Genomic DNA, 27,403 nt, shown 5'->3' with positions numbered 1-27,403 from the left:
GTCAGTGCACTTTCTATTTATAAAAAAAAATAAATGCACAACACATCCTCTCCCAGGTTTCTCCTAGGAAAGTATGAGCTCCTCTCAGACTCTTTTGAGATGTTTTTAAATCCCATTGTTAGGGTGTGATGGTGCATGTGAGCAGCTAAAGAGGTTTTCTGCAGCCCTGAGTGAGGCAATTAAATCCTAGAGGATTTCAGACATGCTGTTCTCTGTTTGTTTGGGGGTTGTTTTGTTTTGTTTTTTCATAGTCCAGCTCTGGGAAACTCCCTGCTGGGCAAGGTAATTGTTGTGAATCCCCTTCTGAGCCACTCGATCTCCACCAGCATTACAGCAGAAAGCCTAATGGAACCTCTGGGATTTGTGGTGATGGAGAGGAGTCACATCCAAATACCAGTTCCTCTTAAAACTTTTAGAGGAAACCAGCACCTTTTCCAGGGAGCTAAACCCTGCCTGGATGTGTTGGGATGCATTTAAGTCTTCCAGGAGATTTGAGCAGAGAAATGTTTAGGGCTCATCTCCGGCCTGCAGTGCAGCGTTTGTCAGAAACACCTGAGCTAGCGGTGAGGAAAACAAGTCTGCAGAGCTGAAAGGATGATGGTTTCACTACACTGATGCAGGCAAGAGTCGGGGCTGGTTGACACCAACAAGGCACCTTGTTCATAGAGGCGTATTACGCAGCGAGTAGATCTGGCACAGCACCGGGCTAACAAACCTATGGGCCTGCTTGCAGCTAAGGCAGACCTTGTGATGCCACACTGCATTAAACAGCCCTGTAAAGGCAATCGCAAGTGATCATATTAATCAGCTGGTGCCAATCACTCTGCCCGCGTCCTTCAGATTTTCTGGAGGTCTGCAGGTGCTCAAAAATGCCATTGTGAGACCTCCAAAAGCCCATCAGCTCCTGACGCTTGGTTTTGACGGGACGGGTCAGGTGGCTGCTATTGAAGCTCTGTCAGATGACACCGTTCCAGACTTCAAGTGGTGTTTAGCTGCTTTGCTTGTACTTCTGGGAGGTATGGTTTAGTGATGATGCTCCCTGTTTGTTGTGTGGGTGTCTATTTTTGTCAGTTAGGTTGACGGTTGGACAAGATGATCTTTAAGGTCCCTTCCAACCTAGAAGATTCTGTGATTCTGTGATTCTCTCTGTAAAACATTGGTAGAACACGAACACAAAACCGTGTAAGTTAATGGTTCGAGATACTCAGAATAAAAGCAGATTATTCTACAATCCTTCCCTTTGTAAGCCTAGTATTAACCATTTTCTTAAGATTTATTGCCGGATTATTAAACAGCGCTTGCTTTTACAGCAGGTCACGAAGTACAAACGACTGGTACGCGCTAGCATGATCAATTCCTCCCAGCCTTGGATAATCAGGCTAATTGCTAAACCAGCCCCTGTATCCCCCTGCCACCACCCCGTGACTGGAAGCCGGGGCAGACCCTAGGGCCGCTCTCCTCTCTTACCGAAAACTCAAGGCGTTATCACCCGAGCGTTCGGCTGCGGGTGGGCTGTGCGGGACCAGCCCCGCGGCACCGATTCCCTGGGAGGTTGCGAGGCGGAGATGTGGGTGCCGGTGCCGGGGGGGTCCGGCGGAGGCCGCCCGGGGCGATGGGGGGCGCTGAGGCGGCCGAGGGACCCCTCCGAACCTCCCTCAGGGCGCTGGTCACGGCGCGCGCCCTCCCTGTGACGAGCGCGCGGGTGGGGGCGAGACGGAGGGGCGTGGCCTCATTTGCATCCGCCCCTTGGATTGGCTGGGGGCACCTTGGGCCACCGGGGCGGGGCGAGGAGGAGCGCGGGATTGGCTGCCGCTGGGGCCTAGGGCGCGGCCGCCATGTAAGGCGCGGGAGGGCCCCGCCGCGCTCGCCCCAGTCGCGGAGTAGCGGCTGGTCTCGGCGGTGTCTTGTGCGGCCCGCCCGCGCGCCCCCGCCGGCGATGATGCTGGACCGCGAGCGCGGCTGGAGCGTCTCGTTCGCCGGCTGCGGCTTCCTGGGCGTCTACCACATCGGGGCCGCCACCTGCCTGCAGGAGCGCGCCCCGCACGTCATCCGCGACGCCCGGCACATCTACGGCGCCTCCGCAGGGGCGCTGGCCGGCGCCGTCCTCGTCGGAGGCGGCTCTCTGGGTCAGCGGCTCCGTTCTGCGGCTCCCGGCGGCGGGGCATCTGGCGGCCTGCACCTTTTCCAGGGAGCTAAACCCTGCCTGGATGTGTTGGGATGCATTTAAGTCTTCCAGGAGATTTGAGCAGAGAAATGTTTAGGGCTACGGGAAGGGGCAGGTGCGGCGGGTCGGGCCGGCTGCCGTTGCGGCGGTTGAAGGCGGCTGCGGCTCGGCCCCGGCCCCGGGGAGCGGCTCAGGCCGCCTCAGCGGCAACGGCTGGGCTGGGCTGCCCTTCCCTGAGGGGCTGGCTCTTGTTTTTTTCTTCTTCTTGCTCGTTTTCTGTCCCCAGAGATGAACATAACCCCTTTTATGAAATTAAAGCTGAGCGGGTTATGTGGCCCTGTAGGTGCGGGGCTGTCTTTATTTCTCTTCCTGGGCTAGATGATCTCCAGAGGTCCCTTTCAACCCCGTATCGTTCAGTGATCCTGATTCCTTTACCTCTCATCCCCTACGTATCCCCTTACCTCCGAGTAAAATACATAGATACGGTGCGTTTCCTTGAGGGTGGGGGAAGAGGCAGGTGGCAAAGGTAGCGTGTCCTCCCCTTGGATGCATATTTGGCAACCTCCCGGGCTCAAGAAATGGTCTTGCCGATGCCTCATTTGATTTCAGCACTTAACGTAGTCAAGTGGCCGGAGTTAACTCCCCCAGGCAGAGGGACAGCTGTGTGTCTGTCTAAGGAATTCGTATACCTCCTGTCTTCAGAATTGCAAATACCGGGTAGATGATGAGCGCTCTTGCCTTTGTGCAAAGTAGAGGAATTGAACACCGTTGGGAGAACGGGAGGTAGCTAAATCCTATCACCCTTAAAAGCAAGCAGACTAACCTTGTCATCAGTTTGGAAACAAAATATTTATTGGGGGAAAAAGTGCATCTCTTCTATAGTTTGCCTTTGCACAATGAAGTTGCAGTTAGCTTTAACTTACTTCCTCTAAAGGCTCTCCTTTCTTGAGGCAAGGCTAAGAGTTAAGGTAAGGGCTTAGGTTAGCTTTAACATGCTTTTCTTCTTTGATCTGTGCACAGTATGTATTGCATAGGTCGCTTAGGTATATGATTAGAAACAGTAGATTGATTAAAATCACTGATTTTAATTGTGATTTAAGTAATATAATTCATCTTGGGTTTTTTTATTTATACTGATAAAAGATGTTAGTTTGCAGCCAAATATAGTCTCTTGTATGAAACAAGCACTTATTTTCTAGCAACAGGAAAGGCATGCCTTTACATATTTAAGGTTCATCAGAACCCAGATATACATTTATCTAGTGAATCAGACATGCTAGGCATTAAAAGAAGCTTGATACAAGTAAAATATCAAGGTGTTTAGGATAGTGACTGGAATTTAGTTAAAAAAGCATATGAAGTATCTGGAAATCTAAAAGTGGTTTTTCATTTAAACCAAAGTAATTAACTGAATAAAAGTTTGTCTAGTTCATGACTTAACACTGATTGTTTTTGTTAATGGTACCCTTAATGGATTTATAACTAGAAGGTTTTGTAAGTTCACCTTTCATCCTATGTATAGATGGAGGAGGAAAATAATGAATGCTTATTTTGAATTTGGAGAGGGTTTGGGTTTTGCTTTAAATTTGAGGGAACAATTCACTGGCTAAAATGAACAGGAGTTCCCTGTACGTGCAAGAGCACAATGCTGTAAAATGCTTGTCCCTGCTGCTTAGCCACTGATCTGTCACGTAGGCTTTATTTCTTCAAAGCTTTAGCAGTAAACTTATGTTCCTTAAACTTTTGATTTAATTTTGCTGTGATGTCCTAACGTAACACACTTGAGTTACTATGAACCTAATGTGAGCTTTTAAAACAAATCATATCTATGCACAATAGCTATTTATTTTTAGCCTATATCCAAGTTTAAGTCTTAAGTCATTGTAAGCGATTTAAGAAAGCTGCTTTAAATATTTGAAGTGCTTTTGAGCACAAAAAATTGTATATTGTTTACCTGAAAGTATGTTAATGACATATTTTAAAATTTGTGGCATTTTCATAGTTGAGACTAGCAGACTTCAAATTATTCTCTTGTCTTTCCTTTCTCATATGCCAACTGAGATTTCTGCTTTTCTCTAACTAATAGGATAGCTAGTATGTGTGTGGTCACTGCCCAAGTTATTGTATTTCACAGGCAAGTGTATTTTTTCCTGCAAACTTACAAAAAACCAACACCTCCTGCCCCCACCCCCTGCCAAAAAAAAACCAAACTTTTCCTGCAAACTTACAAAAAACCAACACCCCCTGCCAAAAAAAAACCACCAAACAACCAAACCAACCAACCAAAAAAACCACTTGGGTGTGTGGTAAGACAGTTCAAAACCAGCACCAACATACACTTTAGCCATTGAATGGAAAAAAAGTGTACTTTTACATACTGAGGAAGAAGCTTCCTTCGTTGTATTTTGGGGAGGATGGAGGGAGGAGCTTAGAGGTGACTCTTCTTTTGAGGATGAAGTGCATTCCAGGCTATTCCAAACTGGAACTGTTAAGGTCCACTCCTCTTGTTAGATCTTTCCCATGGATGTCTAGGGCACCCCATGTTTCAGTGGCCATGTGGTTGCCCATTCTAGTGGGGCACTAAAGAGAACAGGTTTGGTGGGGGCTGTAAATACAATGTCAGGTTTTACTCTGTGGGAAAGGAATTAATAGTTGTTTAATCATTAAAAACAGGAATATAAATCTATAACAGAATATAGAAATATAACTGGAAACAGTTCACATTTAATAGGAACATTAATTTCTTTAGCTCTCTTAACGTTTCAAAAAATAAAACAGAGGTACCAGGTTCTGCCTAAAATCCCAGTCTGACTTGAGCTCTAGCCCTCTGTCCCTTTCTGTTGTCATGGGAGGAGAAGATCCCATTTTGGAATACATCAGCCTAAGAGGTAACTGCATTTTTGCCCTGTGGAGGAAGAAAGGGAGAAGGAAAAAAAAGTTGGAGTACTTTGAAGTCTGTTGAATTAATAATGAACAGCTTTTAAAATTTTTAGTGTTTTAATATCACATACTCTTGGATATTCACAGCATGTTCTCTTTTTCTGCTTAGGAGCTCTTCTCATATTTAAAATTCCAATAAACAAAATAAGTAAACTTGGTTTTTCTTTTCCCCCCTATAGACTACCTCAAATATAGAGATTCTTATATAAGAGTAAAGTGTGAAATCAAATTCCAATTTGATGGGTAGTTATTTTCTGACAGGAAGTTGAAATGAGAGAAGCTCAAATCTAAACTGTTAGAGATGATCAGTTTGGCATGCCTTTAATGGAGTATGTAAAGTGAACTGATACTTGCCTGACTTTTTTTACAGTGAGAGGTATATAATCAGAACTACATCATTAGTAGAGGTCACTGGTTTACTTCATTTTTTTTCCTGCAGAAACAGGACTGTAGTGCAAATAGCCTGAGCTTCAGTTTCACAGGATGCTACCTAGAAAAACAGGGTCAAGATCTGGCAGAGAGGTGAAAGCGTCTGTATTTATTTCCTTGTATGTCCAGGTACCCAGTGCTCTTGCTCTGTTTTTTTAGAACAAGCAATTTACTTGCTTGGTGCATAAGTTTTCAAAAAGGTACTTAGTTTGCAAAGGGAAATTAATGCATGAACTAAGACTGCTGTTCCTGGACAGAGTTCTAGTAGTTTAGTATCTCAAAGTCCTGCAACGTGCCTGATTTCTCTCTTTAGAAAGTTTAGAAAATTAAACTTGGCTAAATTAGTTTATTAAAAAAAAAAAGGGAGGTGGTAATTTATATCTGCGTAAAAATTAGAACTGATAAAACTGTCTGCATAACTACTTTTGGAAATAACAACTTCACTTGCTAGAATGTGCCTTGTGCCTCTTTTTTAATTGCATGTAAGATGTGTTTTACTAACATAAACATATATTTGCTTAACGGTGAACTGTGTCTAAATTGTTTGCTATCCTCTTGGTGGAGGCAGGGTCAGGCCACTGGTATCAGGGGATGCGTGGCCCAAGGCTTTGCTCTGTAAGGGTGGAATGAAAAAAAAACTGAAGTGGTAAAAGTGGGCTGTGTCTCAGAATTTTTTAGACTTAGCCTTTCAAACATAGACTCTTGGTTTACTGTGCTAAGAACGAGAAAGGTTTAGACATTGCTATTTGAGGGGGAAAAATAATATTGTAAAAAATATTTTTGTAAATTAATCTGGACTCACAGGCTAAGCAAAGTCGTTTCCAGTGTAGTGCTCACATTAACTTGATACGTTGAATCCTATCTATTCAAGAAAGCTTCTTTGTGAGTTAAAATATGCAAGTTCTGGAAATATTTTTAGATGGCCTTGTAGCATATCACTCAGGTCAATAACCTGTTACTTTGACCTTCCTCCCCACCCCCTTTCCTTTACCAAGTTGACAAGCTTATCGGGCAGTTTCCTCAAAGTATGCCCTGGAGAAACATGACATTAAAAATTCAAACAAAACATTGCAGTTGGATGAGCTGCTGTTCTTACTATGAGCTTACTATGTGTGATCTTGGTGTTCCAAAGAACAAATCGTGTCTTCTGTAGCGTTTTGATCTAGTTCCCAAATGCTGATTTAATTGGACAAAAAAATTATTATATGTCTGTTACATATTGCATCTATTTACATGTGGGAGGTGTTACAGATCTCTTTCACATTCCTTACCCGCTGCTTAAAAACCTTCCCTTCTGAGGCTCCTTAGCATAAGTTCACATCTAATGTTGCCTTTATTATGTTTGTATATAAATGGTGCCCTGAAACCTTACATTTGGTTAATGTTCAGCAAGTGTTACTAGTGGTGATGAACCCAGGTGCTCTGCTTCTTCAGCAGACATACTGTGGACCTTAAAACTGTGCATCATACATTGTGGGTTTGTATGGATGTTGCATATGGAATATGTCCATGCGTACGTGCTTACAGAAGATCATTCATCTTTATTTTTTCTTAAAGAACATGTTTCTGGATTGAATGATTCCTTTAAAGAACATGTTTCTGGACTGAATGATTCCTAATGGAAGCATGTTATATGGGTATTTTACACCTACAGCCTACATATAAATAACACATAAGTAACATGGTGGGAAGTTCAAAACAGGAAATCTATTTGAAAGCCCAAACTATATTTTTCCTCAGAAAACTCCTAAACTCTGTTAAACTCTAGTGGACAGTTATTTTATCTGTTAAAAAGCTCTCGAATTTTCATGCTAGCAAAGAGAAAAGTCGGAGCTCTAGACATGCTTTATTACTGGAAGTGTGTTTGTTGGGTTTTGACATACCTTCTGTTCTTAAATGAAATGCATTTTATTTTCAGCTCAAGCTTGTGCAGATGTTCTGGCATTAGCCAAAGAAGCCAGGAAGCGAAATCTTGGTCCTCTTCATCCTTCCTTTAATGTGATAAAGATAATAAGAGATGGACTGATGAGAAATCTTCCAGAAAATACTCACCAGTTGTCATCGGGCAGACTGTGTATTTCATTAACCAGAGTGTCAGATGGCAAAAACGCATTGATATCTAATTTTAACTCTAAAGAAGAAGTTGTCCAGGTATGTTTATTTCTGCCAACTGTTAAAAGTTTCTGTAATCTTAAATCCATTTAACATCATCCATTGGATTTCCATTTTAAACATTTTAGGATATTGTGGCTTTGGCAGTATTTTAAAGATAATTCTTCTAAAAGCCATGATCAAGAAACAGTCAGAAATAGCTTTTTTAAATTTTTAATATCAGTTACAAAGCTAGTTTAATATGATCCTAGAATGCTTGTATTTGTGTCCCCAGTTAGGTACTTTGGTTGCTCAGAAAATGTATACCTTGAATGAATGATCATGAACTTTTCCTTGCTAATTAGCTTTTCTAGAAATGGTCTTTCAGTCAGCCTTACTATTATTTTTAGATGGAGTGTGGTTACATTCTGAAAAAAAAATGGAATACCCTCATCCTTTTTAAAATAATGCCTTTCCCCCCCCCCTCCTTTTTATTTATATATAGTTGCTGGGGATTGTTTTGGTTGCTTGCTTTGTTGTTTTTGCTAACATCTAAAGAGATAAATGATCATTTCAATAATAGAACAGTTACCATTTAATTTATATGGTCTCATTTTCCTCCAGGCTTTAATCTGTAGTTCATTTGTCCCTATTTATTGTGGCCTAATTCCACCGTCGTTTAGAGGTGTGGTAAGTCTCACTGTTAAGAACTAAAAATTGTTCTAGCTATTCTGAAAATATTAGGAGACAATGTGTATGTTTTTTTGGTTATTCTACTGTAAAATAAATACCTTCATCATAGCTTCTAGTCCTCTAGCTGCATGTTACAACTTTTCAAAAAAGCAAGGAAATACTAAATATGTGGAAGATCTGTTATGTATATTTCTTCTCCACCCTGCAAAATACACACAGGTGTGCGTGCTCTCTTAGATTTCTTGCTTGCTGATGCAGTAAATAAAACATGGTTTTCTAAGCTAGTAAGTATTTAACTTAAGGATAAATATTTGTTGAAGAAAGTGATGCTTATTCACCTGCACAAATTTATAGGAAGGGTCGCTTACACTTGTTTGTTTAAAAAAAGTCTTGTTGAAGAAAGTGATGCTTATTCACCTGCACCAATTTATAGGAAGGGTCGCTTACACTTTTTTGTTTAAAAAAAGTAAGATAGTTTACTGTATATCTTTGTGTTCTTGCTGTAGGGAGATGTGCCTTAAAACTGGATTAAAGTTCCATGTGCAGTTAGATATTATAATCAGAGCTTTTTAATGTCTTCTGTCACTTGTATTCAGTGTAAGAAAGGTTGCTTTCTAAAGGTAAAGTGTCAGTATATTGATCTGTTCTGTTACTTCACAGGAACTGTTGGTTACAAAACCTCTTAATACTTCGTGGCTATACTGGATTTTCTAAAATCCCCCGTTAAAGGGGTAAGAACTGCAGAAAAGTTGGCATAACTTAGACATGTTTTGATTAACAAGTCTAGAAGCAAACATGCATTTCAAAATCGAGGCAGTGACATTCATGGCTTTCTGTTACAGTGTTGTATTAACTTATATTTGCTTTCCTTCCGATTTTGGTGCTCCTTACACAAGGAAAGGGAAAGAATACTGAAAGAAAACTCAAAATGTCTTTAACAATGGTTGATTACAGACTGTTCTCAAGGCAGTTTGGAAGTGCTAAAAGGTTAAGGATAGGCATGAAATGTGTTTCTTTCTTCATGCTGAAATTTAAGCAAAAGTGATTAGAACGGTATAGGGATTTTTTCTTTATCTGTACTTCTAAACCTTGTGTGTCTCCTTAAACTCTTCCAGATTAAAGGTGTTATGAAAACAGGACGTTGGACTGAATCCAAGGTTTAGGTGGATCCAGGCTAATCTGGCTATTCAGTTCTTGCCATCAGACAACAATGTTACTTTAAAAGGCTTAGTTCAGAGTACAAAAACATACAAGTGATGCTTTATTTGGGCCTGTTCGGAGGGAAGGAAGGAATCATTGTATCTTTTTGATCTTTGTGATTATTTCGATGAGATTTTAATGCTTGGGAGGCATTTTTGATGTAACTTGGTAAGAATACCAAAGCTGCTTATGCTTCATGTTACTCCTGTAGTGCTTCAACACAGTAGAATGTCAAGAATGTAAACTTTGTAGCATCCTGCTGCTTACTGTTGTGGTGCTTTATGCATGTATACTTTAAAACAAAGACTTAGGGATAACTTTCAATAGGTATATCTAACTGCCAGTTGTGAAGCTTTTGGGTGTGCTGGGTTTGGTTTGGTTTGTTTTGTGGTTGGTTTTTGTTTTTTTTTTTTAATACTTTTAAACACAGCAATGGTTTTAGATAAAAATTTATTAGGGGGAACAGATAAGCAGTAACTCCAAATAATTAAAACAATTTACCTCTGTAGAGCAGTGACAAGAATGAGTACTTCCACCTTGCAGTAATTTCAAGAGAAGGCTGCATGCTATGGCTCCTTCTTTGCCAAACCTCTTCTATTGTACTTGCTACTTCCACAAAGAATTTAGTGATTGCCCATGTCCTTTAGTGATGATGTTACACACCTACAGGAATTTGGTCAGTAGCTGCATGCTGCTGGGTCTAAAGAGCGTCCAAGAAAGCTGACAGGTAGGAACAGGCTGCTCTAGAAGAGTATGTTGGATAAATTGTTCTGACCTGTCCTCTGAACTTGTTTCTCAGAATGGTCAGGGAGTGAGTATCAAGGCAGATGAAATTGATCCCGCAGATGGCTCCTGCTTAAATCACTCACTCTATTACATTTACAATTTACAAGGACCTACAGGTTATGTTTGTTGCCTAGTTAGGGAGGAGGAAAATGCAGCCACTAAACCAGCAAAGCTGGTGGCCTTTTGCCAGTGTCAGAACAAACTAGCTACAACTGGCCCCACTGGAAGGATGGCTGTTGTGAGCCAATGGAGGTGTTGTCTTTAGCCACAGTAGCTGCTGCACTATAGATCAGTTACCCCGATACAGAACTCCTCAGTTCTTGGATCTTAATATGTCTGAGATGATGATGCACTAAAACCACAGAAAGAGGCAACTCAGCACGAAGGAGACAAAAGCATAATCTGGAACAGCTTCTAAACTTGCACTCAAAGCAGAATAGATATCCATGACTGTGGGCAAGGTTCCTGAAGCATTGTCCACTTCTACTTGCAGTTTCATTATGTCCAAATATTTTTGATGCTTTGATATCAAATTCTAATCACTAAGAGTAACTTAAAATAACTCTAACTGAATGGTTTAGTATTATGGAACTTGAGCTTTGAAGTGTAGAGCTGTTCTTTACTTGTGCTCTTTCTAAGGAAGTACTCTGGTAGCTCTTTGGTTGGTGCTGTCCCTTGAAGAAGAGGAGACAGCTGTGCTACTTTTCCCCTGCATGTTGTGTAGCATTATGATCTTTAAAATGGACTTGTTCTTTATTAGAGAGAAAAATCCCAAATAGAGTAATCTTAGGCTATCTATGGAACTATAGGTAGGAATGTTTTGTAACTGGCATTAGAGGACAAAGCATGTTACTTAAAATGTTTAGGCTGGGAGCACAGGCAGAGACTGTTCTGTTACAGCCTTCAGTACTATTTAATTCTTGCATGGAAAATCTGCTAGTTAGAAATACTCAGCCATTACAACTTCCTCTTTCTGTTAATTTTTGTAGCGCTATGTGGACGGAGGAATCAGTGACAACTTACCTCACTATGAATCTAAGAATACCATCACGGTTTCGCCTTTTGCTGGGGAGTGTGATATCTGTCCAAAGGGGAATTCTGCCAACTTTCATGAAATGAACGTGACCAACACCAGCATTCAGCTCAGTTTGGGGAACCTGTATCGCTTAACGCAAGCGCTCTTTCCACCGGAACCTAAGGTAGCTCACTGCCTTCATGTAGTTAGTAGCCTTGTTTTTGCAGAAAGCTATTGTATTCTTAGCATTTCATCTAGTCATATAAATTTTTCCGGTAACACTTCTCTTCTTGTTTATTTTTTTTCATAGTTTGTCATTATTCTCCTTATTTTGAGTCTCTCTCAGATTTAAAATGCATGTCTTGCTATTGGCTTTCAGTATTTATTTGGGAATTAGCACAAAATTCTATCATAAAACCAACACTGGTAAATTAATAACCGTCGGTTTGTGGTCCCTGCATGTTTACCTGCTAACCAGGTGCTTCAGAACTTAGAAGTTCTAAAGCTTCATGGTTTTGTAAAGTTTTCAATTAGTATTTCATGTTGCAAAAAATTTAAATACTTCATGTTTCAATTAATACTTCAAGTTGCCTTTAAACTTTGCTAAGTGCTGTTAATTGCAGATCTGCTAAGGAAAATGTCTTGAATTGCCAACTGTCTTGGGATATACTACAGAGGAGAAGTAATGTTCCTGACTGCTATAGATATATTTTTTTAATTGAGGGCTTTTTGACCACTTGAAGAAAAATGTTCAATTCTACTTATGTAGGCTTTAATTTTTTTTTATTTTTTTCTGTCTAGGACTACTGTGTAGGTGAGCTGGTGTTGCATCTGGTGAAAGATGTTTTCATGTGGAAGACTAAGTCTGAGCATGAGAATTGCACAGCTGACTTTTCCTAGTTTTGGGAAGCGGGAAGCACTGGGAGGGAGGGGAGTTGGTATACTCCAGGCTACCCTGTTTCTTTGTTGCTTGCATCTGCTGGAAGGCTAGTCAAAGAAACAAAACGGGAGGAAATTCTTGCAGACTGTTAGAATGCTGTCCTTTTAGGTGAATAATGCAGTGTATCTGTAATAGCTGAAAGATAAGTTCATGTGTGCATGATCACGTCTGCGTCATCACAGTAGGCATATTAATCTGAATCTGTTGAATTATAGCAATTGTTAATGTATTTTTTTTTATTAGAAGAATGGAGGGTGGGTAGAAGTGGCTTTTTGTACTGCAAACTGTTGATCTTAAGTCGAATCTCCTTTTATTTGTCTGACTCATTTACCCTGTGCTTGCAGGTACTAGGAGAGATCTGTGAGCAAGGATATTCAGATGCTCTTAAATTCTTGAAAGAGAATGGTATGTTACACTTGTGGATTATTATTGATGTGGTCTTAACCTGAGTTTAAAAAAAAAAAAGGTGAGGAGATTGTATGTAGCTAAGAAGGGGCTGGGTCCTTGAGGTTTTTGAAGGGATCATGGTAAGTATAGTTCTTGTAGAAATCATATAGTTGTAGTAACTATTCACCTGAGGTAAGTTGTGCAGCCACACAGAAATTGAATTTCTGGTGGTTTTTTGTTGAATTTATGTGAAGTGAATAAGGTATTGTTAAGTGAAATTACCAACGAATTCCAATTCTAGGGAAATCATATTATGAGTTTCTTTTGTTTTAATAATGAAGGATGGGAATAGGCTACTGTTTCCCACTCCTGAGGAACCTGTGTCGTCTGATCTTGTCTGTTGTGGTTTTAACCCCAGTCAGCCAGTAGGACCACGTAGCTACTTGCTCACCAGGCTCTGTCCCCTCTCCCCCTTCCTCTCCCACAGCTGGTGAGATGGGAGAGAGGATCAGAGAATCGGAAAAGTGAGAAAACTTGTGGATTGAGATAAAGTCAACTTAATAAGTAAAGTAAAACCCTCACATGCAAGCAAAGCAAAACAAAGAATTCATTCCCCATCAGCAGGCAGGTGTTCAGCCATCTCCAGGAAAGCAGGACTCCATCATGCATAATGGTTACTTGGGAAGACAAAACACCCTAAGTCTGAAAATGCCCCCCTTCCTCTTTCCCCCAGCTTTATATGCTGACCATGACTTCATATGGTATGGAATATCCCTTTGGTCACTTGGGATCAGCTGTCCCAACTGTGTCCCTTCCCAGGTACTTGAGTGCCCCCTTCCCTTCTTGTTGACAGGCCAGTATGAGAAGCTGAAAAGCCCATGACTGCTTAACAACAACTAAAATATTAGTGTGTTATCAACATTATTCTCAACCTAAATCCAAAACATAGCACTATGCCAGCTGCTAGGAAGAAAACTAACCCAACCAAAACCAGGACATCCTCTCTGCTGTCATCCAAGTGAATTTCTAGGTAACACCTTATAGTCCGGAACTGGGAGCTGGCAGATAACAACAATATAAACTCAGTCACAGTCAGGTCCTTAGTCTGTATCATGAAAAACTTTAGAAGAAGACAACTTGTAATGTAGCAGTTGTTGGGATCCAAATAAGTTTGGGAAGAATTGAAAGTTCCTCTGTGCTACTCGGAGAACTCTAGTAACATATTTTATACTTAAAAATGTTATTGCTCTGCACACTTTGAGACAAACAAGTTAAAGAAGGTAACTTGATGTTAGCATGAAGTTAACCATGTGTTAAATGTGCCTAACCCTTGTAGTCTTTGGATGCAGAAGGAAATTGGTACTGCCTCAGATTAGAGCAGAGGAAACTGAAATGGGATTTTTGCACTATTACAGATAGTACTAGTTGCAGCACTGTAATGCAGTCATAGCTTGATGTGCTCACTGCTTATTCTCTGTTATAACTAAACATTAAATATTCAGGTTTTCTTGGAAGTTTTCTTCACTGTTAAAGAACGTCACAGTTCTGCTTAAAGAGTTTGATTTTTCTAGTAATATTAAATAGTGAATGAGAGAGTCCTGCTTTATACCTTTTACTAGCTGATTAAAAGCACAAACTATACAAAGGGCCTACAATTTGTGGTTTTCTCTGCTGAGATGGGTTCTGTTGCTGTAGTGCACCCACAAGTTTCCCATGTGCATGTTTCCATCTCGCAGTAATATCTGAGATTCTTTGCAGCTCTTCCTTGGTGTCTGTCCACCATGTCCTCTGCTTATTGCACTATTGTCCTCCTTTTTTTCACAGTACTGATCCTGTGATCACCTTTGTTCTTATTCTGTCACAGGTTTGTCTTGCTTCAAGCTTAACTAGTGATAATTATGACCTTTCCAAACCCATTCATTATGCAAGGTCTTTCTTATTATTTCAACTATAGGAGTTAATTTCCAACCCCCCAAATCTGTAACACTTCAGATAACTTTTCTGCTAAATTCACTGTATATTCTTCTTAAATTTGTCTTTTAGGAGTAGTTGTAACTACTAACTCTGTTGTATGTAGGTATGGATCCTAGTCAAATTTGGCTGGTTTTATATATATAAATAACTTTATAATGAATGCTTTTCTGGAAACTGCATATAAATACCCTTTTTGTATTTTTCACTTTGTGCTCATTATCTAGTGCTTGTTTCTAAGGTAATTATCACTGCTCTTTCTTAATTGGCACCAGTTTTGCAAGGCAACCAATGTTGATTTAGATCTGTACTTTGGATATATCTTCAAACAATATTGTGTCCTACTCTGTTTCCTTCCCACCCTGTTGTAGCAATGCCTCAAACTACTCATGTGATACCTGCCATATCAAATTTCCCAAATGTGTGATGAATTGTGTTTTCTTTCAAATAAATATTAAATCAGTTTTCCTTACTGTCTTTAAATCATTTGCTTGCTGGAAAACAAATTTGGTAAATGATAGTGTGTTTCCAGTGCAGTTTCAATTAATTTCACTTTTTCCTTTTCTTTAGAATGTATTTTAATGAAAACCTGCAAAAGAGTATTCATCACTGTGATTAAACATTTGTGGGATTATATGAGCAAGTGTATTTGATATTGGGTAGATGATGTTCCCTCAGGGTAGGCCTTTGTATGGATACACAGATCACAGGTACTCTGAAAACCCGTGGGTCAAGCCTAAGTGGAAATTCTTGACTCTTTCAGGTATTCTGAATGACTCAATTTATATCCACTTGTCCTTTCCAAAAAAAAATCCTCATGAGGCTGCACAACACATTGACCATATGAAGAAAAAAACATTGACAGAAAATAACAAAGTGGAAGCTTTTAAAATGGGCGTCCTTAATGACCAGTTGAACCAAAATCCATGGCCTTTGGAGAAGAGCATATTTGAGAGTCTACCTCCTAGACTTCGTAAAGGTACATTCTTCAGACTGTTTCCTGTAACTTTGAGAGGCAAACTTTGATTTATTTTTCCCCTTCTGCTTACTCTTATAATTTGCATAAGATGCTTTTTATTTAATCTTACAACTGTTTGTGATATTAGAGACTAGCTCAACCCACAAAAGTTCTTTAAATACTTATTAAATGTGAACATGTACGTTTCTTTCTGTACACAGAAATAAGTTTGACGCAGGGGGAAGGACCTGCTTTCAACACTGCAGACTTGTGAATTGAGTTCTCATTTAGTTTTGGATAAACCTTGCATGTACACAGTAATTTTGTAAGCATATATTTCACACCAAAGTTGAACCTCAAACCCAAACACTGGTTATCTTATTTTTAAAACAGACTTCTGTAGATTGCTAATTCGTTGTCTTTACTGTCTCTTTTAATAAGCTGTTAATAGACCAAAACCACTTCTGGTATTTCTTTAATCTATAACTTTTGACTCGTTTTTTCTGTGGATGTTGATGGGTATTTCTAAGATCTGAAACTTGTGATCCCGGTGACCTAGGAGAAAAAAATTTGAAGTGTGATATTTCTTACAACTATATGTAACAACTAGAACATGCATAACTCTAGAATTTAAACAAACTCCTTAGAGTTATAGAGTCTCTAGCAAGACTGGAATGTTATCTAGAACATAAGTATTTTTGGAGAGGTGAGCTTTACATCCTGTTACTAAAAATTAATTCTTAGATGTGTTGCTTAGAAGTTCTAGGTAGTGCCTCTTGTTCCTGTGGTATGAGCCTGTGTTTCTAGTATTTTAAAATAGCATAGAGAAGGTTTATGGTAAGAGTGCCTTGAGATTAATTCTGTCTGAGCCTCATTCAGACACTTGATAACGATGACTGAAGATGACCAAACTTTGAGCAAATTGTTTAAACTCTTTTCAAATAGTCTAATATCTTTTTCAACAATAATTATCCTTAAGCATTGCAGGAAGCTTGCAAAGAACAGAATGGATTCTACGCTCAGTTCTCGAAACTCTTCCCCATGAGGGTGATATCCTACCTGATGCTGCCCTATACGCTGCCAGTGGAGTCCGCTTACTCTGTTGCTTTGCGGTAAAGAACTTTTAGAATTATTACACTTTTGGAAATTTTACTCATTGAGATCTTATTCAGTGTCGTAGACATTCTTGTACTCTAGAATTCAAGTGGTAACTGTCAGAAGACCATTATTTCTAGCTACATAATGCATCCTCCTAAAGCCTGTATAGTCTAAGGCTAGGTAAACATTAAGAAGATTTCTAAATTATTTACTCCTATTACTAGTAGCTGTCTCATAATTGCTTGAAGGAAGCACCTTTACTTGTGTTTTCCAGGAGCACATTCTTTATTACTATATTCTGCAGTGCTATTTGAACTCTGTCCAGACATTTCTTGTGCTTTAGCTTCTTTTTGAAGGCAGGATTGAAATCCAGTGTTTACTAGGCATATAGATTTTCTTACCCAGTTTGTTTAGGTTGACTGAAAGCTGTGCTCTTGAAACAAGGCTTAATTTTAGAAGTTTTTCAGTTCTAGTAAAGGAGAAATTATTCTACATGAGTGCACCATGAACACTAAGCTTTGTGCTTGCTTAAGAGAACTCCAAACCTTGAACAGCAGTTGTCATTACTATCTTCAGAAAATACTTGATTTTATAAATGGAACCACATAGAACTCAGTAAAATATTTTATTTCTGTGCCGTTTAACGTGGTGTTTTGGTGGATGAAGAGGAAGCAAGTTTCAACAGAATTTTAATGTGGGTTTTTGCCCCTCACCCCTCTTTTGTGTAACTGACTTCTGTTAAGAGCATCAAAGGAGACAAAAGAACAGTTGTGACATGGTTCTGTTTCTGCCTTCTAGTCCTTCTTCCACTGGGCTTTTCTTTTGTTCTTCCTTCCTCTCCCACCTACCTTTAAACTGACCAGAAATTTCCTACCATACAGAAAGGCATCTCAGAGACAGGAGATTTCTGCACGCTTCCTACATGTTGATCACGAGGCGTGGAATGCATGTACTGGTCAGCTGCTCAACATAGATCAGAGATACGGGGGTCTGTGCTGCCCTTTTTCTGAGCTTGTAGAAAAGCAATGGAAATTTGGAGAGGTTGGGAAGACCTGCAGACTTTGGTGGGGGAGTCAATTTGGGGAGTCAATATTGCTCTCTACAACTCCCTGAAAGGAGGGTGTAGAGAGGTGGGGGTCGGTCTCTTTTCTCAAGTCACAGGCGACAGGACAAGAGGAAATGGCCTCAAGTTGCGCCAGGGGAGGTTCAGGCTGGATATTAGGAAAAATTTTTTCACGGAAAGGGTTATCAGGCATTGGAATGGGCTGCCCAGGGAGGTGGGTGAGGCACCATCCCTGGAGGTGTTCAAAAGACGGGTTGATGTCGTGCTGGGAGGTATGGTTTAGTGATGGTGATGCTCCTTGTTTGTTGTGTGGGTGTCTATTTCTGTCAGTTAGGTTGACGGTTGGACAAGATGATCTTTAAGGTCCCTTCCAACCTAGAAGATTCTGTGATTCTGTGAATGAAAGCTGTGTTATTTTGTTGACTATTGGATGTGATGTGTAAGAATGTAACGCAGATTGAATCTACTGCTTATGAAACAATGTGCATTTTGGTTCTGATTATAGGTTAGTGAACTGGTTTCCTGACATGCCTGCTGATGTTCGATGGATGCAAGAACAGTTCTGTCGGATTGCTGGTACAGTTTATTCCCAGGCTAAAAGCAAGCTGTTCTGTACATCCAGGTAAAGTGGATGCATTTTTAGAAATTCTCGTTCTTTTGTTAGGGCTTTAAGTGCTACAAGTTTCTCTCTTAAAACAGGATTTAATAATTTTCTCAAAGGTAATACAAAAGAGTTCTTGCTGGTTCTAATCCTTAGCATTGTTTCTTAAGTTTATTTTCTGGTGCTTCTTGTCTATAACTGATCAAAGTTCTTGCTGGTTCTAATCCTTAGCATTGTTTCTTAAGTTTTTCTGGTGCTTCTTGTCTATAACTGAGCAATGTGACTGCTACATATTGTAGATTAAGAGGTGTTGCCTGTTGGTAGGCTTATGCTTTTTGGGGAAAGGGATGGATTTGAGAACAAGCATTGGGCTTGAGAACAGAGGTCTTGTTTCATCTCTGTTCCACAGTAGCTGGGAGCAATCAAGAAGAAAAGAGTGGGAAAACATTGTTCAAGATGTTCTAAATCAGACGTAGCAGATAGGGGCTGGAAAACATTAGAGGAAGACTATATTTTTAGGAGTCTGGACAGGAAAAGTTGTAAGAGTTAAAAAGGAGATGAATATGAAGGACAGTCTTGTAAAATAGTTGAGAAGAATTAATATGAGACACATAGGGAGAATTTTTAGGAGCCTCTATTTCCATGGAAGAGAAATCTCTACTCTAACCTGGTTGTAACTAGGTTCATTGTGCTTCTCTGGCTAAGCTGGTGTGAGATTGAAGAAGCTTTGGCAGGTTCTGGATTGGCATTGTGAAAGATCCAATTCATATGATCCATTCCTTGAAAGTACAGAGTAGTCAAACTTCCTGTTAAAAGTTCTGGCTTAATGGAAGACTTAATGAGGTTGAAGCTTGAGTTTTCTTCCCCCTTTTGGAAATATTAAATGGTGGCTGTAATATTAGGTTGTAAAGATAATTTCTTTTTACAATATTCAGTTTTATCCAGAATTCAGAAGCATATAATTCCAGTATACTAATAGCCTCACTTCTCCTTTAATCAGTTACAGCCTTTTCTTGTATAACAGTAGTTGGGTTTTGAGGCCATCTCTCTGAGCAGAAATGTAGTTCTTGGTATATATTTGCTATCAACCTTCTGTCACCTCTTCAGTTATTTGATACCACATGTAATCCAGTGTCCTTTCTTCCTCCTTCTCTTAATGGCATTTCTGATTCCTTTCCACAATAACTTTGGGTAGGGTAATTTTCCTGCTTTTACCCTTAATTAGCAGCTTTTTGACGTCGCTCGTATTCCAGCCTTAACAGTCATGAGACTCTTCCTCTGAAATGGGCGTTTGGAAGACACAAAGTCACAAGACTGTCTCAGACCTAGCTTTTCAGAGGGGTTATTTGGTCATTGAGTCATGATTAACCAGAAACATTGTTTCTCTTCTTGTGGAAAGAGCAAGCTCTTGGCCCTAAAACAGAACATGGTGGCCATGTGGCTTTAGCTGTATGCTTTTAGCAGAACTTCAAGGTGATCAGCTCCCACTGAACTGTTTACACTGTCAAATTTCTAAGTTTTGTGATGCCTTCCTTTAAGCAGATTCCCCCTTCAGGTAGCTAGGTCTACATGTGTAGATTCCTGCATTGTATTCTACAGGTGACTCTTTGTGGGCTTGTACTTTGTTTCAGCATCCACCAAGAACCTCCTGCTACTTTCGCAGAAAGTAATCTCCCCATCTTTTTAATTTTTTTTTTACATTCTTCCCCTTATGTCAGCAGATCTTGCTTCTGTTTTGGAATGAAACTTAAATCTCATGAAAATTTGCACTGTTTACAGTATGAAAATCCTTTTAGGGAACTTAACCTGGTGGATGGTATCTTCTAGTACACCTGAACTTCAGGTGTGGTAACTGGTGTTGAATGTGTGTATGGTGAGTTGGGTTTCCTTGCATGTGAGAGGGTGCGTTGCAGGTTGCTTTGGGTTTATTTTTTTTTTTACATTCTTCCCCTTATGTCAGCAGATCTTGCTTCTGTTTTGGAATGAAACTTAAATCTCATGAAAATTTGCACTGTTTACAGTATGAAAATCCTTTTAGGAAACTTAACCTGGTGGATGGTATCTTCTAGTACACCTGAACTTCAGGTGTGGTAACTGGTGTTGAATGTGTGTATGGTGAGTTGGGTTTCCTTGCGTGTGAGAGGGTGCATTGCAGGTTGCTTTGGGCCTTTTTTCTCAAAAGCACTGTGAGAAAGGAGAGAGAGACAACTTTAAAGAAAAAATTGAGTATTCTTGGTGACAACATCAGTTTCCCATTTCTCAGATTGGAAAAGACTAACCTGGTGAGTCAGGTACTTTTCACAGTGTAGGAAAGTTCTGTTTTCTCAAAAGCACTGTGAGAAAGGAGAGAGAGACAACTTTAAAGAAAAAATTGAGTATTCTTGGTGACAACATCAGTTTCCCATTTCTCAGATTGGAAAAGACTAACCTGGTGAGTCAGGTACTTTTCACAGTGTAGGAAAGTTCTGTTCCAGCTGTCCAGGTTGGTGATAATTAAAGTAACTATTGGGTTTTTTTTCTCAAAAGCACTGTGAGAAAGGAGAGAGAGACAACTTTAAAGAAAAAATTGAGTATTCTTGGTGACAACATCAGTTTCCCATTTCTCAGATTGGAAAAGACTAACCTGGTGAGTCAGGTACTTTTCACAGTGTAGGAAAGTTCTGTTCCAGCTGTCCAGGTTGGTGATAATTAATGTAACTATTGACTTAATGTAACTATTTCATACCTGCTTTTCTGAGGACAACACATAAGGGCAGAGTGCCCTTCTTTTAGATATGGTCATTTCAAGGTCCTTTTCCTGTTGTCCCATATCCTACCTCATTAAGTGCATGTAGAATTAACTGCCCGACCACTCTCTCTGTGAAAAATTCCTTCCTAATGTTCAATCTAAACCTACCCTGTTGGAGCTTGAAGCCGTTCCCTCTCGTTCTGTCACTAATTACCTGTGAGAAGAGACCAGCACCAACCTCTCTACAGTGTCCTTTCAAGTAGTTGTAGAGAGTGATGAGGTCTCCCCTCAGCCTCCTCTTCCTCACACTAAACAGCCCCAACTCCCTCAGCCGCTCCTCATACGATTTGTTTTCCAGCCCCCTCACCAGCTTCGTTGCCCTTGACTTAATGTAACTATTTCATACTTGCTTTTCTGAGGACAACACATAACGGCAGAGTGCCCTTCTTTTAGATATGGTCATTTCAAGGTCCTTTTCCTGTTGTCCCATATCCTACCTCATTAAGTGCATGTAGAATTAACTGTTCTCCTCTAGTGTTTTTCCTTTTCTATGAAGATTCCCTGTCAGACATCTGACCAGTAATAGAAATGTCATGGAAGCACTAATAAGCTGTTTCTTTTTTTCTTTAACAGGAAAGACAATTATGCATCGCTAAGAAAATGTCAGACTGTCCCATCTGCTGTGGAATTTCATTCTTCATACTGCCATCTGAAAATGCCTCACTCTTCTGCAGACCTTGAAACCTGGCTCTGGGAATCTTCGTGCTTCGTGCGCTCAGCTATGAAAAATGCTTCTGCCAACATCCAGGAGCATTCAGATTTAAACTCCTACCCTAATTTTCTCCCAAATTCTGATGAGTCTGGGTTGGAAATAGATTTTGACTCTTCCTCAGAGGCAAGTTTCCATACTGCTCCAGAGTACTAATTTGGAAGTAGATTCCACAGCTTCCAAAATTCCAATTTGGCAGAGAAATTTAAATCCTAAAGGACTACAGATCACTTTGTTTATTGCCAATAAGTCTTGGAAAATTATTTGTTTACAGCTTCCTGACGAATCTGCCTTGGGAATTCTACACTTTTAAGGATTATAAAACCAGTGGCTGCTATACTAAGTAACAGACTACAATTCTGTCAAAGCACCAGCTCAATCAACCGTAGTAAGACTTGTAGTAAATAATGTCTCTCTGGAAATAAATTTTTTTTTTTTAAATCTACTTTCAGCAGAAAAATGTAAATTCTGTAAACAGATTGTTAGACAAACAAGCATCAAACAAGCTTTTTAAAGAATATGATTCTTAACAATATTCTATGTTAGGATTACTTTTATAGCACTTAAATGAAATTGGACTTTTACTTCATAAAGGGAAATACACGAATGAGCTCTTTAGTGGCCTCCAGTGTCTGTTTGCCTTATGTTTAAACATACTGCTGTGTTGTCTGCATGAGCTACTGTAGGAACAGGAATATTCTAGGTGGTTGTGCTTATTCCACAGTTCATGTTACTTCACATTCCCTTGAAGGGTAATCGGGTAGTTTCAGTGATTGCAGAGGACTTGTTTGTACTTAATAAGGACTTAACTAAGTTTTGAAAAGTAGGTTAAATAGTGACTGTGATTAGTAGCAAACGGTAATTTGAGACGGTGTTAAACTTTACAGAAGACTTTAAAAAAAATAATCAATGTATAGCAAGTGGTGAGTGATGTTTAGGTCTTATGTCTGATTGTTAAACTTTACAGAAGACTTTAAAAAAAATAATCAATGTATAGCAAGTGGTGAGTGATGTTTAGGTCTTATGTCTGATTGCTGCCCCATCTTTCCCAATCATTTTTTCCCCTCCAACTTGAGAGATTTTTTCGTTCCTTCCTTAACTTCCCTCTTGCTAGAAAAAATGTGTCCCTCCTGTCTCAGTGAGGGATGAGAACCCAAAGGAAGTTTTTCAAGACCAACTGTAAGAAGAAGGAAACGCGTAAGACTTAGAGGAAGCATCAACATCCAGGGAGCTGTGCAAAGGTCTCTTTTCTCAAGTCACAGGCGACAGGACAAGAGGAAATGGCCTCAAGTTGCGCCAGGGGAGGTTCAGGCTGGATATTAGGAAACATTTTTTCACGGAAAGGGTTATCAGGCATTGGAATGGGCTGCCCAGGGAGGTGGTTGAGGCACCATCCCTGGAGGTGTTCAAAAGACAGGTTGATGTAGTGCTGGGAGGTATGGTTTAGTGATGATGCTCCTTGTTTGTGTGTGGGCGTCTATTTTTGTCAGTTAGGTTGATGGTTGGACAAGATGATCTTTAAGGTCCCTTCCAACCTAGAAGATTCTGTGATTCTGTAATGGGTTGAAAGTCAGCCAAATCGCATCCCTACTGAGCTATCAGGATTTCAAACACCTCCTGCTACAAAGGTTCTGCATAATTTTAATAAAGACAATGCATTAGTAGATGAATACATCAGAAGCAGTAAATAACTGTGAAGAGTAATTATTCTTTGGCTGTCTTGCGCTATTTTTTTTTTTTAAAGTGGAAGGAAACAATGCTGGCTTTAAAGTTGGGTTTGCGCATGTGTTTGGGGAGAGGTGCGTGACATCAGAATGCTTCTTGTTCATGCAACTTGTGTGAGTCTGAGGGATGAGACAGAAGAGGTGACTCCTGAGAGTCTCCTGTAGGAGGAGACACAGGGATGAGGTGGTGATGCTCAGGAGAGGGAACCCCAGGAGGGCAAAAGCTGTCAAACAGCAAAACATAGCACTTGAGAACTGGAGCAGGCTTTAAGCAGTTCCTCAGTTGTGATTCCCCTAAGCTTGAAGTGCTAAATTTTACAACATTAAGATCAATTTTTAGAATGGTGGGGGACAGGGGAGAAAGTGTCACCAACCGGTTGAGTCACCATCCCTGGATGTGTTTAAGGGCCGTTTAGATGCGGTACTGAGGGACATGGTGTAGGGGAGGACTTTGTAGAGTAGGGTAGATGGCTGGACTCGATGATCCCAAGGGTCTCTTCCAACCTCAATGATTCTATGATTCTATGATTCTATCCATTTCCCTACTGCAGAAGACTGGTGCTATTTTACTTCAACTCTTTTGTTCATTTCTGCTGTGTATATATCCTCAAATTTGCAAGAAAAATTGGAAGTGTTACTCTGACTACGATTAAAAGATACAAGATCTGTTTTATATTGTCTTTATTTATAACTCTAAAGTTTCTATGATTCAGTTTTCTGCAAAATGTTAGTTTCATTTTAAAACCTGCTTTAGTTTTAAGCAGGTTTTGCTTCCTTTCTGTGCACTTGGAACCATTCTATTAACTGCATTTAAATCAACCCTTAGCAACTCCTGTTGTGCACAGCTCCAGGCTTGTCTCCTTTTTCTAAAATTAAAAGACAATTGTTACCCACAAACCAGCAGATAAAACTTTCTAGGACTCAATTTCAAGTTCAGAAAGCAGGAGTTCTTCATTGCGGTGCCAGGAGCACAGGGGCCAGCTCCTCCTATTGTGCACACCCAATGCTGTTGTCAATTTAAATTTGTACACAACAGGTATGCATATGCAATGTAATTCCAAGAAAACATTAGCATATTCATTACATTTCTGTGAATTCATTTACATATTATAATAAGCTTTTGGGCACACATAATTGTGCCTTCTGGCAGTCCTCATTTTGAATGAGGGTCGCTTCTCCCTCAATCTTCATCTTCTTCACCTGTCTTTTGGCTCACTTTTCATGTTGGCAAAACATTCCAACTGCTTAATTGCTCATTAAAACTAGTGATCTCTCTGCTACCACCTGTTTGCCAGACAATGTCCATATTTATTGCATGCTTGTCTTAGGTCACCATGTTCTCAGGGCCACAGACATCCTTTCTTATTTACTAAGTCTTTGAAACTATTTGGGATGTTACTGAAATAGCTCCAGTTCTTCTCTAAAAGAAGATTCTCTACAGTTTAACCATTTATAAACTACATAAAATCTGCCTTAGGTATCACAATCTCTTTTACCATGTTTTTCGAAGCTTTCTTGAGTATAATTCACCGAGTGTAAGTAAAATGACAAAATGCTTATTTCATTGAACGTGTAAAATAGTTAATGGTTGCAAGGTAGAAGGGTAGTAACTTAAGAGAGGTAACCTGAGTGTCAGAGATGCTTGTTCACATAACAAGTTCTTTATAATCTGTTACTGTACAAATAACTTTTTCTATTTAAACACAATTTAAAGGTTTCTATTTTAAATTTCTATTTTAAGCTTCTATATTCCTAAAATTAAAAGACAATTGTTACCACAAACCAGCAGATAAAACTTTCTGGGACTCAATTTAAAGTTCAGAAAGCAGGCATTCTTTATTGTGGTGCCAGGAGCACAGGGCCTAGCTCCTCCTATTGTGCACAACTTAAAATTTATACACAACAGCTATGCATATGAATGTTTTTCTATTTAAACACTCCGGTGAGACACTGGAAGAGGTTGCCCAGAGAAGCTGTGGGTGCCCCATCCCTGGAGGGGTTCAAGGCCAGGCTGGATGGGGCTTTGAGTGACCTGGTCTGGTGGGAGGTGTCCCTGCCCATGGCAGGGGGGTTGGAACTTAATGGTCTTTAAGATATAGATATAAAAGATATAAAAAAGGTATAAAGGTATAAAAAAGGTATTTTTTCCTTTTCTTCCTGCCCCCCCTTCCCCTTTTTTTAGCTTCAAGACCTAAAAATGGAGCAATATCCACGGATCAAAAGGCTGAGGGCTCCCTAGTTCACTCAGTATCTTTGAGAACTGCTTAGATGTTCCTGTCTGGGGAAAAGGTTCAGTCACTGGGAGAAGCTCTTTAATGGTTGACAGAGGGTGGATAACCCGCTTGTTCTCCTTCCCTGTCATATTGATAAATGTCCCAATTTAAGGCTGGAGGTCCATACTGCTAAAATTTTGCTGTAGGATTTATGGCGTCATTTCTCAGGACCATCGGGTGGTACACCGGTTAAGCGACCGTTTTGGCAGTGTTAGGTTGACAGTTGGACTTGAATAATCTTAAAGGTCGCTTCCAACCCAGGCTGTTCTATGATTCCAAGGTCCTTCCAACTCAGGCCATTCCATGCTTCCAAGGTCCTTCCAACGCACACCATTCCATGTTTCCAAGGTCCCTCGGTATAAAGGTATAAAAAATATATTTTTTCCTTTTCTTCCTGCCCCCCCCCCCTTCCCCTTTTTTTAGCTTCAAGACCTAAAAATGGAGCAATATCCACGGATCAAAAGGCTGAGGGCTCCCTAGTTCACTCAGTATCTTTGAGAACTGCTTAGATGTTCCTGTCTGGAGAAAAGGTTCAGTCACTTGGAGAAGCTCTTTAATGGTTGACAGAGGGTGGATAACCCACTTGTTCTCCTTGCCTGTCATCTTGATAAATGTCCCAAGGTCCATACTGCTAAAATTTTGCCGTAGGATTTATGGTGTCACTTCTCAGGGCGTGAGGACCATTGGGTGGGACACCGGTTAGCGGCCGTTTTGGCAGTGTTAGGTTGACAGTTGGACTTGAATAATCTTAAAGGTTCCTTCCAACCCAGGCCGTTCCATGATTCCAAGGTCCTTCCAACCCAGACCGTTCCATGATTCCAAGGTCCCTTCCAACCCAGACCATTCCATGATTCCAAGGTCCCTTCCAACCCAGGCCATTCCATGATTCCAAGGTCCCTTCCAACCCAGGCCATTCCATGATTCCAAGGCCCCTTCCAACCCACACCATTCCATGACTCCAATCCACACCATTCCATGTTTCCAACATCCTTCCAACCCACACCATTCCATGTTTCCAAGGTCCCTTCCAACCCAGGCCATTCCATGATTCCAAGGTCCCTTCCAACCCAGGTCATTCCATGATTCCAAGGTCCCTTCCAGCCCACACCATTCCATGTTTCCAAGGTCCCTTCTAACCCAGGCCATTCCATGATTCCAAGGTCCCTTCCAACCCAGGTCATTCCATGATTCCAAGGTCCCTTCCAGCCCACACCATTCCATGTTTCCAAGGTCCCTTCTAACCCAGGCCATTCCATGATTCCAAGGTCCCTTCCAACCCAGGCCATTCCATGATTCCAAGGTCCCTTCCAGCCCACACCATTCCATGTTTCCAAGGTCCCTTCTAACCCAGGCCATTCCATGATTCCAAGGTCCCTTCCAACCCAGGTCATTCCATGATTCCAAGGTCCCTTCCAGCCCACACCATTCCATGTTTCCAAGGTCCCTTCTAACCCAGGCCATTCCATGATTCCAAGGTCCTTCCAACCCAGGTCATTCCATGACTCCAACCCAGACCATTCCATGTTTCCAAGGCCCTTCCAACCCACACCATTCCACAATTCTAGGCATAATT

The 27,403-nt window shown here is 40.5% G+C and overlaps 1 protein-coding gene across 3 annotated transcripts; it reads left to right on the top strand.

The window, feature by feature from the left end:
* Window positions 1-1,823: 1,823 nt before the first annotated feature.
* On the top strand, window positions 1,824-22,736 carry LOC106886884 (patatin-like phospholipase domain-containing protein 3). Of its 3 annotated transcripts, none has more exons than XR_001411755.1 (9): window positions 1,824-2,126; window positions 7,452-7,684; window positions 8,249-8,314; window positions 11,293-11,502; window positions 12,603-12,663; window positions 15,380-15,595; window positions 16,562-16,686; window positions 18,241-18,357; window positions 21,698-22,070. XR_001411755.1 is itself a non-coding variant. In XM_014940149.1 (9 exons), the coding sequence occupies exons 1-9, from the start codon at window positions 1,937-1,939 to the stop codon at window positions 21,987-21,989; spliced, it is 1,518 nt and encodes a 505-aa protein (XP_014795635.1). In that variant the 5' UTR covers window positions 1,832-1,936; the 3' UTR covers window positions 21,990-22,736. The 3 variants fall into 3 exon arrangements, 2 of the variants coding, with proteins under 2 accessions (XP_014795635.1, XP_014795636.1); XM_014940149.1 differs by having other exon boundaries at window positions 1,832-2,126; window positions 16,554-16,686; window positions 21,698-22,736; XM_014940150.1 differs by lacking the exon at window positions 1,824-2,126 and adding an exon at window positions 5,092-5,662 and having other exon boundaries at window positions 16,554-16,686; window positions 21,698-22,736.
* The last annotated feature ends 4,667 nt before the right edge of the window (window positions 22,737-27,403 follow it).

The sequence above is a fragment of the Calidris pugnax genome, unplaced genomic scaffold (assembly GCF_001431845.1).
Source record: "Calidris pugnax isolate Ruff unplaced genomic scaffold, ASM143184v1 scaffold36, whole genome shotgun sequence".
Lineage (NCBI taxonomy): Eukaryota > Metazoa > Chordata > Aves > Charadriiformes > Scolopacidae > Calidris > Calidris pugnax.
This window is presented reverse-complemented; position numbering and strand designations above follow the sequence as displayed.